General features: G+C 49.8%; 2 protein-coding genes across 3 annotated transcripts in view; both read left to right on the plus strand.

The window, feature by feature from the left end:
- The window catches only part of BNIPL (BCL2 interacting protein like), a 28,446-nt gene extending 22,847 nt beyond the window's left edge, over nucleotides 1-5,599 (plus strand). For both annotated transcript variants that reach the window (XM_080984785.1, XM_080984786.1), the window contains exons 9-10: nucleotides 1,170-1,268; nucleotides 4,552-5,599. In XM_080984785.1, coding sequence (XP_080840911.1) covers nucleotides 1,170-1,268; nucleotides 4,552-4,585 — 133 coding nt within the window. In that variant the 3' untranslated portion in view covers nucleotides 4,586-5,599. The remainder of the gene's footprint in view (nucleotides 1-1,169; nucleotides 1,269-4,551) is intronic.
- Nucleotides 5,600-8,816: 3,217 nt separating this feature from the next.
- Nucleotides 8,817-13,006, plus strand: LOC308465543 (uncharacterized protein). Its single transcript, XM_080985520.1, has 2 exons — nucleotides 8,817-9,553; nucleotides 12,660-13,006. The coding sequence occupies exons 1-2, from the start codon at nucleotides 8,927-8,929 to the stop codon at nucleotides 12,684-12,686; spliced, it is 654 nt and encodes a 217-aa protein (XP_080841646.1). The 5' UTR covers nucleotides 8,817-8,926; the 3' UTR covers nucleotides 12,687-13,006.
- The last annotated feature ends 1,135 nt before the right edge of the window (nucleotides 13,007-14,141 follow it).

Genomic DNA, 14,141 nt, shown 5'->3' on the forward strand with positions numbered 1-14,141 from the left:
TCTCCTGGTCTCCCAGGACTAGGAGAGGCATGCAGAGAGAGGAGCAAAGGCAGACATGCCGGCAGCGTCTCAGATTGCTTTGGGAAAATTATGGCAAGGCGGGCACCTTCAGTCTCAGCAACTGCTTCGTGGGGGTAAGAGACAAGTTGCTGTGCTCCCTGTGCTGGGCCCGGGGGTAACCCGTGAAACACGGTCCATAATCTGCAGGTTCCGCTGGGAGTCAGTCCGACAGGGCCAAGGCAGGACACCAGGCAAGGACAGGTACAGGATCTAGCATACAGCAATGTTGCTCCCGCAACCTGGGGCGGGGTCCGACAGCCTTTTATCTTTGTCAGGGTAACGGCCGGTCCCGATCCCCCGGCGACTCACCTCCCTGGCTCGCCTGAAGGCGAGCACTCCTCCTGCGAGTACTCAGGTCTCTCCTTCTCTCAGACCTCAGTCTCTGCGGCTCGGGAGACGTTGGTGGGTTACTAGATCCAGAGGCTGCCTCAGCCTCCCCTGACCCATCCGGTAGTGGAGCAGCTGTAAGGGATGACCCAGCTGGAGGCAACGAGGTCATCCCCGCATCTGGAGCCAGGGCAGGCTCAGGCCCCTGACTCGGCCCAGCTGGTGCTTATTGCAGGGGAACCTGTGCAGACTGGGACTCTTCAGGATCAGGCCCCAGGCTTGGTTCAGATGATGCCTGAGGCAAAGGATCCGGTGCGGACTGAGACTCCTCTGGCTCAGAGTCCGAGTTCCAGGCCATCACACTTCTAGGCCTGAGCCTCCGGTGCCGATCCTGTTTTGCTAATCAAGAGTTACTTCTTTGCCCTATAAGAGTTATTTTTTGCTCTGTAAGACGCACCAGACCATAAGACGCACCTAGTTTTTGGAGGAGGAAAACAAGAAAAAAAATATTCTGAATCTCAGAAGCCAGAACAGCAAGAGGGATCGCTGCGCAGTGAAAGCAGCAATCCCTCTTGCAGTTCTGGCTTCTGGGATAGCTGCGCAGCCTGCATTCGCTCCATAAGACGCACACACATTTCCCCTTACTTTTTAGGAGGGAAAAAGTGAGTGTTATAGAGCAAAAAATACAGTAACTCCAGCTTGCTCAGTGTGATTTATTGCTGCCTTGCTCCTGCCCTGTCTGCCCCTTTAGCTTCTCTTTCTTGCACCCTTTCTCTCTCCAGCTCCAAGTTCAGCCGGAAGGTGCAGTTTGTGGACAGCCTGGAGGAACTGGGCCACCTGATCCCTCTGGAGCAGGTCCACATCCCGGACTGCGTCCACCGGTGAGTACCTGGTCCTCCCACTCCCTCCGTCCTCACCTGGGTCCCTGAGGAGGCAGTGGAAGGAGGGGGGCAGCTTGTTACAGGTGGTTACATCACCACCATGCCTAAAAGCAAACTTGGGTGGGTGAGCACCGAGGGGATAAAAGAGCGTAAGAAGGGCTGGAGGCTCACCTAGTCCAGCGACCTGTGGCCAGAGGCCCCTAAGGACCTAGGAATCGAGATAGACTGCCTCTGGACCTGGAGGTTCCATAAGAATGTAAGAGGAGCTCTGCAGATGGATCAGGACAAAGCGGGGACTTTCTACTCCAGAATCTTGCTCTCTTAGTGGACAAATGCCCAAAGAACCTAAGAATCGAGATAGACTGCCTCTGGACCTGGAGGTTCCATCAGAATGCAAGAGGATCAGGACATAGGAGGGCCTTTCTGTTGGGATGCTTCCAAGGAAACGGGGGCAATTTGCAAGCCCCAAGCTGGTCGATCTCCAGTCCTTGGCTCAGCATGAAACAGTGACCTGCAGCTTCAGAAGCCTTCTGAAGCTGGAGCAGGCTCTAATCAGCAGAGTAAATAACACTGTGCAAACAGAAGTGGCAGGAGACGGCTGTGAGAGCATATTTACAGGCAGTTTATTCTGCGTGTATCAGGACAAAGGAAAAACATGTCTTCTCCCTTTCGGGTCCAAGAGCAAGCAGCAAAAGCAATAGCTATACATACAAACGGAAGTTCCCAGCAAGCTGCGCTGGAGCGTAAACAGGCATGCGACATACAACAATCCACACATCTGTGTTAAGGTGGAACGGAACATCAATATCCTCCATATCAATACTCCAGAATCTTGCTCTTAGTGGAAAATGCCCCAAAGAACCAAGGGATCCAGATAGACTGCCTCTGGACCTGGAGGTTCCATAAGGATGCTGGATCAGGCCCATCTAGTCCAGGATCCTTTCCCCACATTGGCCAAGCACACACCTGTGCGAAACGACCACCATGAATTTGCCCTATCCTCTTTCGAAGCCCTCTAGGTTTGAGGGCCTAGCTGCCTCCTGCAGGAGCGAGTTCCATAGATTAACTCTGCACTGCATGAAATTCTTAAAAAACAACAACACCACAGACAAACCTGTCTTGCATCTCCTAACGCTCAGCTCTGTTGGTTGTCAGAAAAACTGAGGGATGGAATGGAGTGTTCTGCTAAAGGGAAGCCCTCCCTGCTGCGGCATTCTGTTGCAGCGCCAGTGTCCCCTTTCTGCAGGGAAATCTGACCCGTATCCCCGAAATGCCCAGTCCCACAATGCAATGGGGTTACTGAGGGGTGGGCCTAAGGGAGGAAGAGAAATAATATATATCCTTAAGCTGTGTATACACCATGCATTCAAGCACATGAATTCCCGCAAGGGATACTGGGAACTGTGTACCCCTCTCTGCACTACAGCACCCTGAACAGACTACAGTTCCCGGAATTATTTGGGGGAAACGATGTGGCGTTCCCAAAGCAAAGGAAGGATTGGACTCTGATTCATAGCTGTCAACTTACAGATTTGAAAATAAGGGACCAGCAGCCTCGAAAATAAGGGATCAGCAGCCACAATAAGGGATTTTGCTTAGCTTATACAGAAATCCGCCACTGATGGAGCCAGGCTGCTTTTGCTGCCACTGACTGTGTTTTGCAGGAACTAGATGATCCTAAGGGTCTACAACTCCCACCAAAGAAGAGTGGCAGACAAAACTGATGAACAACGTCGAGATGGCAAAGCTTACAGGCAGAATTAGAAACCAGGAAGAGGACCTCTTTCATAAAGAATGGGGAAAGTTTATAATTTAGTTGAAAAGCTATTGTAAAGAGTTACATACATTGGTAGGATTGACAGAAAACTTGTAGTAAAAATTTGAAGTATGGATGGACAAATGATTTATAAAAATAGAGTTATGAAAGGGATGCAGAGAGGGAAATCACTACATTAAGATGCTGCACTGGTCGGAGGGGATGCTAAGCAGCACGTTGGGGCTGCCGTCATCGTGGTGCAAGGAGTTCCATTGGCCCTTCCCCGCCCGACAGAGAGAGAGGGAGGGAGGGAGGGAGACAGACTCTTGCCCAGGCTGCCCGCGAGCCCGGCATGAGGCGCTTGCGGCAGCGCCGCGGCCGCTGAAGCACCCCCCTTCTGCGTCCCTCCCCATTCCTTTCTCTTCCTCCTCCCTCAGGCCGCCTCCTCAGTCACCGCCGCCACTGCCACCTCCGGCTTCCCCCTGGCAGTGCGGTGGAAGTCTCGCAAGAGAAGGGCTGCCTGCCCGCCCATCGCCACCCGTCTCCTCACGATGCGCCCTGAGGGGGGAAAGGGAGAGATGGGGACGCGGCAGACCGTGCACGCTCTTTCGCACGGCGGAGGATCCCGAGCCGCTGCTTCCCTCCTGAGCATGAAACCCGGGAAATTTAAGGGGCATCATCAATAAGGGACAGCAGTGGGACACGGCGCTGGGATAAGGGAGTTTCCCGCCAAATAAGGGACGGTTGACAGCTATGCTCTGATTAATAAAATACACACAGAGGCTTAACCAGCAAGACTCTGGGAGGGGTGCCAATAATAATCCTTTCCACCCCTCGGCCCAGGTTGTTTTATTCACAAAAGAACTTTTTACACAGGGCTCGTAAGAACCAATCAGATTTCCTCTGAGCATTTAAAAAAAAAAAACCCACGTGGGACAAAGTCAGATCAGAAGAAATTCTTTTAACTACAGAGCATGCATACATCTCTGAGAGTAAATAAAGCAGGAATAAAAAGGAGGAATGCATTCAGCGACCCTGGAGGTCATAAACAAGCAATAAACGCGAGAGGAAGGGTGGCAAGGAGATAGGTATCTTTATCACCTTCATGTGAAACTATTTCCAGGCGCTAAGATTAACAAAACCAAGGAAGGGTACATCAAAGAAACTGAACTGCCTACTATCTTTATGTACTGAGGATGCCTGATGAAGCAACTGGCCTGTGTTTCAGAATGCTTATACGTGCCTGTCAGGTGTAGAGAAATCAGAGATGCAGAGGCTTGTGGGATTTGATCAGAAATTATTGTCAATGAATTAAACCCAGCCAATGCAATGCTTTCATCGCAGACACAATGGCTTGATGCATATTTTATAATTCCTCATGGTAATCCCATCTGATCACTACAAAGTGAAATGCTTTAAATGTGTGCGGTGTTTTTGCAGTGTGCGCGATGCGTTTGCAACCTTGTTCAGTTTAATATTTGAATGTCTGACAGCCCTTTCTGTTCCCTTTCCCTCCATCTTTTCCAGGCTAGAGCAAGCCAGGGTCAGTTCCCGGAGCTAACAAGACGTGAAGCTGGCTGCATTACTTAGCACCTTACGACAGTGTTTTATTTTTATTTTTTTAAGTATCAAATGCTGACAAGCACACACTCACAGGTGCCTCCTTCCTTCCCTCTCTGTCCCTAAGACCCTCTTAGAAACTGCGACCTGATCCTGCTTCTTAAACATTCCCCCCTTAATAATAATAATAATAATAATAATAATTTATTTATACCCTGCCCATCTGGCTGGGCTTCCCCAGCCACTCTGGGCGGCTTCCAACAAAATATTAAAATACCGTAATACATCAAACATTAAAAACATTTCTTTAAAGAGGTTAAAAGGAAATGAAACTTACGAGAGTTTTGTTCCGCACCTGAATTCGAAAAGGAGACATTCTGGGTACTGCAGGGTCTAACTCTGCGCAGGAATGACATTGAATGCAGCCCAGTGTCTCTGAGCACGTACAGAGTGCAAAGCTGCAACCAAGCATTCAACCTAAAGTTCTGTTCAGGAAAGCTTTGGGTCGACGATCTGCTCTCGGCTTGCTGCTGAGGTCATTCCTATTTAATTCCAGTTTTTGTTTAATTCTTATAAGAGGCTGAAATGGCTGGAAACTTTTGCTCGCTAAATGAATTGCCGGTGGCTTTTTTGAGCTGCCGGCTACTCGCTTTCAATAAGCGTACCTGGGGGAAAGAATGAGGAGACACAGTTTTGGAATGGAATGTATTTTTCAGCTGGATGGCCCAAAACAAGAGAGAAGTGGGGGGTTTTTTGGGGGGGTGAGGGGTTCACAAAAACATGCTGCTTGCTTTGGGGGACCCAGATGAATCCACCTGACCTGGTGCTTGCTGACTCTCCTGGGCATAACTTGTACATTTGTAAATAAATTGAAATTAACAAAAGCCCCCAATGGGACGTTGAGTTTTTAGTGCTCCTCCTCCAGAATGAAAAAGCTACCTCCAAAATTTTGTATTGATCAGGTTGACAGGAAATGAATTGTGCATTCCAGGAATAAAATACTGGGTGTGGAAAACCTGGCTTTAATTTCTTTTCTTTATGTAAAGCTATGCATGAATAATCGCAACATATAAGTTAAGTTTCCTTCCCACTCGGAAATGTAAACCAGGTGAACGGCAGCTCATTTATCTGTTTTTAAAATTTGTTTTTAAATTTATTTCACCTTTCCCCGAAGGAGGAAATGTTTGTCCCTGCCTCTGTTACTGACCCTCACGATAACCCTGCGAGGTAGGTTAGGCTGAGAGACAGTGGTTGGTGCAAGATCCATAAATCATATCTATCTATCTACAGTGGTACCTCGGGTTAAGTACTTAATTCGTTCCGGAGGTCCGTTCTTAACCTGAAACTGTTCTTAACCTGAAGCACCACTTTAGCTAATGGGGCCTCCTGCTGCTGCTGCGCCACCGGAGCACGATTTCTGTTCTCATCCTGAAGCAAAGTTCTTAACCCGAGGTAATATTTCTGGGTTAGCGGAGTCTGTAACCTGAAGCGTATGTAACCTAAGGTACCACTGTATCACTGTATCTGTATCACTGTATTACAATACTTGCCAACCTGCTCTACCCACACCCCCTCCAGCTGCCCCCTGCCCCCTTGCCCACCCTCTCTCTGCAGCCCAACCTCCCAGCCAAGAAACCGTTTGATGATGGAATTACACCTCAGAAATACCTAATGGACAAATGCAGTGAAGATGATTGGGACAGTGACACTGCGTCCTCACATGAACTGGAAAATGAACTGGAGGATGAATTGCAGGAAATGGAAGATAGACTGGAAGTAGATAACAGTACCACCGAACACAAGTAAACTTGTAAAACAAAATTATGGCTTCTTGTTGTTGTTTAGTCGTTTAGTTGTGTCTGCCTCTTCGTGACCCCCTGGACCAGAGCACGCCAGGCACTCCTGTCTTCCATTGCCTCCCGCAGTTTGGTCAAACTCATGCTGGTAGCTTCCAGAACACTGTCCAGCCATCTCGTCCTCTGTCATCCCCTTCTCCTTGTGCCCTCCATCTTTCCCAACATCAGGGTCTTTTCCAGGGAGTCTTCTCTTCTCATGAGGTGGCCAAAGTAGTGGAGCCTCAGCTTCAGGATCTGTCCTTCCAGGGAGCACTCAGGGCTGATTTCCTTCAGAATGGAAAGGTTGGATCTTCTTGCAGTCCATGGGACTCTCAAGAGCTCCAGCACCAGAATTCAAAAGCATCCATTCTTTGGCGATCAGCCTTCTTTATGCTCCAGCTCTCACTTCCATCCATCACTACTGGGAAAACCGTAGCTTTAGCTATACGGACCTTTGCTGGCAAGGTGATGTCTCTGCCTTTTAAGATACTGTCCAGGTTTGTCATTGCTTTTCTCCCAAGGAGCAGGCGTCTTTTAATTTCGTGACTGCTGTCACCATCTGCAGTGATCATGGAGCCCAATAAAGTAAAATCTCTCACTGCCTCCATTTCTTCCCCTTCTATTTGCCAGGAGGTGATGGGACCAGTGGCCATGATCTTCATTTTTTTGATGTTGAGCTTCAGACCATATTTTGTGCTCTCCTCTTTCATGTCCTGATGGAATCTCTCCCCCTGCTTGTCACTCATTGAACCCAGGTTCTCAGGAAACCGGTCCATATGTGAAAATAGGTAGTGCATCTTGACGCTCATGTTGCAGCCCAGGTTTCTGAAAGCAGTCAGCATGTTGTTGACAAGTTCTGGGTAGTTTCTGGCCTTATTGTTGCCAAGAAAGTTCTTCACTACCAGAACAAATGCCTTCCACGCTTCCAGTTCCACTTCGTTCATTGAGTTTCCGAACTCTGGATCTCTGATGAGCTGACGGATCTGAGGACCGTCAAAGATGCCAGCTTTCAACTTCTCCATGGTCAATCCTGGAAAAGCCTGGCACAGGTAAGTGAAGCAGTCACCATCCTTGTCCAGAGCCTTGGTGAACTGCTTGATTAAGCCAAGCTTGATGTGCAGCGGTGGGAAGAGTATTCTGTCTCTGTCCACCAGAGGATCGTTGATGACGTTCCTTTCTTTGCAAGGCACCAATTCCTCCTGCACAGGCCAGTCCTTCTTCGTGTAATGCTGAGCACGGTCCCTACTATCCCACATGCACAGGAAACATGGCTACTTGGTGAAGCCAGACTGTTGTCCCAACAAAAAGTTCACCATCTTCAGCTATACAAATAAACCACTTATGCTGATCATAACCAATTTTCTCCAGCACATACTTCACCGCTTCATAGTTCTCCTTCAGTGTACTCGAGTGAGCCAGGGGTATAGAGGCAAACTGGTTGCCGTTGTGTAGCAGAACACATTTCAGTGATCGCTTGCTGCTGTCAATGAACAGTCTCCAATCTTTGGGTTCGTACTGTGGCACTCCAAGGTTGGGCAGAAGGTGCGCAATATCTGCACAGTACACCAAGTCCTTCTCTTCCGAGAAAAAACGGAGGTACTCTTGATGCCTGTTGCAGAAGAAGCTGATGCGAGCACTGTCAGAGAGGAGGTTTTTTTCCTTCAATCTGGATGCCAACAGTTCGGCAGAGTCCTTTGACAAGCTGAGGTCACAAACTAGATCATTCAATTCCTTTTGGGAAAATGGATTTGGAGCATCATCTTCAAGAACCACTTCTTCTTCTTCATGTCCTTCAACACTGGAGGCATCTTCGTCACTAATGTCAGGAAGTTCTCCGAAGATAGGCACTGGAAGTTCATCACAATGAGCTACAGGACGACGTGCTGATTGAAGATCAGGATACTTGAGGCTGCTCCGGTTCTTTCTGTTGATCCCAGCCGCACCAATTTATGGAAGATTTCGAGGTTTTATGACTTCAAACTGATCCCTTTTCGACATAATCACCCAGAACTATCGGACCTGAATGCTTCTTGTCATTAAAATAATCATTTCCAATCAAAACAATTATTCGACATGACATTTTACCCCCACCAACTTCTTCTAAAAGGCTCCACACAAGCGTACATGTGATCAAAAACGTAAAAAATCGACATGTGGCCATAGCTCAAAAACTTGACCTGATTGAGCAAAACCAATGTGATTTTTGGATTTAGCGCATCAGATTCGTCCTAAATCAACTGAAAAAACGCAGACAACAAATTTGTTGTTGACCAGTGTTATTAATTATCTGCCTCCAATCCCACCCCATTTTCATAAATCCTGCCTACTGTCCCTCCCCAGAGTTCTGCCCTTCCTTTGTTCTCCCCCAGAGTTCTGAGCGGGTTGCCTAGCGAGGCCACGCCCCCAACAACAGCAGGCCACGCCCCCTCCCTCCCCTTCCGATCCCGACCAGACCAAGACCTCCGGGCGCTGTCCCTGCCCGAGCTCATAACCCGCAGTCCCCCTCCATGGCCTTAGGGGGCGCCACTCTGGTGCTGACGCTCTGCCTGTGGGGCTGGCTGGCGCCCGGGCCAGGCCTGGGCGAGGACACGGAAGACATGACCCAGATGGGGGCACCGCCACACCTGGTGGCCCTGATCCCCGAGGCCGCCAGGGCGACGGTGGCGGCGGGCTACACCAACGGCAACGAGACCCAGACGACCACAGAAGCGCCGCTGGTGTCGGTCTCCATCACGTTCAGCGCGGGGACCTCACAGGAGAAGGAGACCGTCCTCGTCGTGGGCGACAGCCGCTACGCCTGGCAGGAGTGGAGCGAGTGGCACTGCAACTGCGCCGCGGGGAGCATGTCCCGGGTGCGAGACATCACCTACTCGCAGCCCGGCGTCCACCTGGACCCGGCTGAGTACGACATCCTGCGCTTCGAGAGGGAGGTGTGCAACTACCAGGCCTGCCAGTGCAAGCAGGGCCAGTGCAACTCCTCGACGCTGGTGTGCGACCAGGGGCCAATGCACATGTGCGCACTGCAAGACATCAAGCAAGACAAGGAGCACAAGAGGAAGGACTTCTGGACCCAGGTCCACCAGGGACTCAGGGACCTCTGGAAGAGCATCAAGGACGCCTTCCCGCCGGAGCAGGTGGGGGCAGACGGGCAGGGGGGGCTGAGGCGCTCCATAATGCGCTCTCCGTTTTGTTTATTCATTCAGAGCATTGGTGCACCCCTGCTCTTTGGCCCAAAGGCCCCCCAGAGTGGCTTGCGTACAATCTGTTAAAACGAGACAGCCCACCACGCTGGCGTCCAATCTGGAAAACAATAGCAACATGACACGCAAGGAAAAAGGAATGAGGAGGGAGGAGGAAAACTCAAATTTCTCAACCAGCTTCTGTGAGTTAGGGCTGATGCAGGCGCACTCGCTGGTTGGGAAAGGCTATTGGTGGCTATGCTCTGTGATGAGCCGCGGAAGGGGAGAGCTGCTATAGCGCTCAGGTCTTGCCTGAGTGCTTCCCAGAAGAGGGACCGAGTTGGCCGTTGGGGGAACAAGGATGCTGGACTAGAAGGGGCCCTCTTGGCCAGAGCCAGCAGGCTCTCCTGATGTTCTTATGTCGGGTGGTGGGCTTTCTTCTCCGTGGGTGCAAGGGAAAATAGGCATATAAAAGAAGGACTGCCTGGATGCCAAGATCCAGGTTTGGGGCAAAGCAGAGATTTAAAACCATAAAACATGCAGCAAAGCAAAGCATGGAAATATGCCCTTCTGGGTTCCTTCCAAAGTCCCCCTCTTCCCCTAGCATAGAAAAAAAAGACCATATGTTTAGTAAGGTAAAAATTGGTTTACTTACAAACTCTTCCAAGGTCAGGTTCATGTGCTTTTCCACACATCGATCAGAAAACACAGGCAGTAAAACGTGGCTTGGTTACAGTGGTGGAAGTTCCTAAATTATTAGTACAGGAACTCGAGCGACTTGTAAGAGCCTGAGCTTGGAGCAACCAGCTCAGACCTCTTTACACACCAAGCTTCTCAGGGAAACTGGAGGAGAACCAAGTCTTGATTATCTAGCTCCTCCCAAAGTGAGCTAAGCCTGGCTGGACAGCTTACTCTATGGTTTTAACCCTTTCATGCATTAATTCAACTTAAACATAATCAGTTATGAGGTTGCTTATCCCCACAGGGAGCCCTTCCTCTGATCCCCACAGCTGTGGAGACCTGTTGTTTCGGGTCATGAGAGTGGGGCCCTGTGAGGCTGCTCTCTGCACATGCTCAGAGGAATGCTTCCTGTCAGAATTACACCACTTGCTTGGGGAGTGGATTCTTTTTAATTTAAAGCAAGGTGTTTCCCCCACACCTCCTCCTTGCCTGTCTCCTTCCCCACAACCAACCCAGGGGTAGCTCTGCTTGCATTGGCTCTGGGCACACCTTCTGCCAATATCCCGCCTTTCAGCTCACCAGTAATCACTAGAGTTGTGCAAGAACACACCATCTCGCCCTTTCTTTAGGAAGATAAATGTTTTGGGCCGGCACTGAAAAAATTCCTGGCTAAGTTCGGAGCAAAGAGGTTCAGCCAAGCTCCCAAAAGCTTGACCCAGCAGGGCTCTTCCGGTATTCTCATGGAGCCTCCAGGTCTCCAAGCAGTCTATCTTAGTTCCTAGGTTCAGGTGACGTTGGATCACAGTTCTCCGTGGACCCGGCCAACGTGGTCAATAGTGCATAAGATCACGAGAGTCTGCTAGATCAGGCCAGAGGAGGCGTATCTAGTCTAGCATCTTGTTCTCACAGTGGCCAACCAGATGTCTCAATGGGAAATCAATAATAATAATAATAATAATAATAATAATAATCATATTAATAAATTATTTGTACCCCGCCCATCTGGCTGGGTTTCCCCAGCCACTCTGGGCGGTTTCCAACAAAGATTAAAAATATATTAAAACGTCACGTATTAAAAACTTCCCTGAACAGGGCTGCCTTCAGATGTCTTCTAAAAATCAGAGAGTTGTTTATTTCCTTGACGTCTGGTGGGAGGGTGTTCCACAGGGCGGGCGCCACCACCGAGAAGGCCCTCTGCCTGGTTCCCTGTAACTAAGCTTCTCGCAATGAGGGAATCGCCAGAAGGCCCTCAGTGTCCAGGCAGAACGATGGGTGTGGAGACGCTCCTTCAGGTATACTGGACGAGGCCGTTTACGGCTTTCAAGGCCAGCATCAACACTTTGAATTGTGCTTGGAAATGTACTGGGAGCCAATGTAGGTCTTTCAGGACCGGTGTTATGTGATCTCGGCAGCTGCTCCCAGTCCCCAGTCTAGCTGCTGCATTCTGGATTAGTTGTAGTTTTTGGGTCACCTTCAAAGGTAGCCCCACGTAGAGTGGACCCAAGCTCAGAGCAACTCTCCCCTTCCTGAAGTATACCTGAAGGAGCGTCTCCACCTCCATTGTTCAGCTCAGACACTGAGGTCCAGCTCCGATGGCCTTCTGGCGGTTCCCTCCCTGCGAGAAGTGAAGTTACAGGGAACCAGGCAGAGGGCCTTCTCGGTGGTGGCGCCCGCCCTGTGGAATGCCCTCCCACCAGATGTCAAAGAGAAAAACAACTACCAGACTTTTAGAAGACATCTGAAGGCAGCCCTGTTTAGGGAAGCTTTTAATGTTTAATAGGTTATTGTATTTTAGTGTTCTGGTGGAAGTCGCCCAGAGTGGCTGGGGAAACCCAGCCAGATGGGCGGGGTATAAATAATAAATTATTATTATTATTATTCCTGCTGTTTCCGGCAGCTGGTGTGCAGAAACATCGCATACCGTGGAATATGGCCATTGTGGCTTAGTAGTCACTCACGGCCTTCTCCTCCTTCATGAATCTGCCCAGTCCTCTTTTAAAGCCATCCAAATTGCTGCTCATCCCTGCCTCTTGTGGCAGGGAGTTCCACAGTCTAACTATGCTCTGAAGAATTCCTTCCTTTTACCTGTTCTGAATCTTTCAAGGTTTACCTTCCTCGGATGCCCCTGAATTCTAGCATGATGCAAGAGGGAGAAAACCTTTCCCCTCTCCGAACTTTCCATGCCACCTACCGTTTAATAACCTCTTCTGTAGGGTCACATCTGACCCGCCTTGCCTCTAGTGTCGCTCAAACAACTGTCAAGAGTTTTTTTACCCGCCCAGCAACATCTTGAGGAGCTCGTCGATTCCCACGAATGTGTGCGGCATGTGTTTCCCCGCTTACATTTTAATTCTCTTTGCTTTTCCATTTCACACTTCAGGAACTGAAGCCGAGGCGCCAACAGTGAAGGCCAAGCAGCCATGGCGATCTTTGAGCATCAGCCCTGAGCAGGGCCTTCTAGGAAATGTGGCGCTTGGGATCTCGCTCTTTTTCTACCCAAAAGCAAACGCCCTTGATTTGCCAGAACTGCTTTCGAATTGGCAACAAAGCGAGCCGGGAAAACAGGAAGGGCGAAGGAGGTTGTACCATGGACTGATGTAGCATGCTAAACATTTTGTGTTGGAAAGAAAGGGGTTTTTATTATTCTTTTGGGGTCTCCTCTGCCTTCCTTTGGAGCCCCCCCCCCCCGCTGCTGAGAGCAGCTGAATAAAAAACACTGATTCCTGAGTAGGTTTCCGTTTTCTATTACTCTCTGGTTTAGAGAGACTGGAGCACGGACAGGTGACTTGTGGACAGGTGATATTGATGGCCTTACAACGCCCATCATCCTCATTCCTGACCAATAGGCACACTGAATGCTGAGGCCACGATGGGAGGTAGGAATCCTAAAGTGTCTGGGGAGGAGGGCACAGATATTCCCTCAGTACAGGATTGTATCCATGTATTTTGAAAAAAAGTTGTTTGTCTCCTTGCTACACATCCCAAGCTCTCTTAAGATAAGGTAAAGGGTAAAGGGACCCCTGACCATTAGGTCCAGTCGCGGACGACTCTGGGGTTGCGGGGCTCATCTCACTTTACTGGCCGAGGGAGCCGGCGTACAGCTTCCGGGTCATGTGGCCAGCATGACTAAGCCGCTTCTGGCAAACCAGAGCAGCGCACGGAAACGCCGTTTACCTTCCCGCCGGAGCGGTACCTATTTATCTACTTGCACTTTGATGTGCTTTCGAACTGCTAGGTTGGCAGGAGCAGGGACCGAGCAACGGGAGCTCACCCGTGGCGGGGATTCGAACTGCCGACCTTCTGATCGGCAAGTCCTAGGCTCTGTGGTTTAACCCACAGCGCCACCCGTGTCCCTTCTCTTAAGATATTGTAATCAAATTTTGCACGGCCGTTTCCGAGATAAAGGCTTGCACCGTGCTTTTAGAGCAGGTGATTACCTGCAAAGGATCCTGGGAACTTTAGTTCCTTGCTCACTGAGCTAGTATTCCCATTCTTGACAGGCGACAGCTCCCAGAATTCTTTGGGGGAAATGTCCCATGCTATAAAGGCACATTGGGTTTGCTTTGGACGTACAGTGCGGATCTGCCTTTAAACGTTTGGATACAGTCTGAACCTTTCGAAACTTTACAGATTTTTAGGGAGAACTTCCTGAGTTTCCAGGTCCAGAAGTTGGGGAGATGATCTGTTCTGGACACCCCTGGAAGGTGCAGACTCGTAGCCTGGGGTTGCTCCTGGACCCAACATAGTTACGGACATAGGTGACAGGACCTCCGCACTCCACGCCCTGGTGAACTTCAGGCTGGACTGCTGCAATGCACTTTTTGTGGGGCTGCCCTTGAAGACGGCACAGGAAGTCCAATTG

Source organism: Podarcis pityusensis, assembly GCF_964106645.2.
Source record: "Podarcis pityusensis genome assembly, chromosome: 16".
Taxonomy (NCBI): Eukaryota; Metazoa; Chordata; class Lepidosauria; order Squamata; family Lacertidae; genus Podarcis; species Podarcis pityusensis.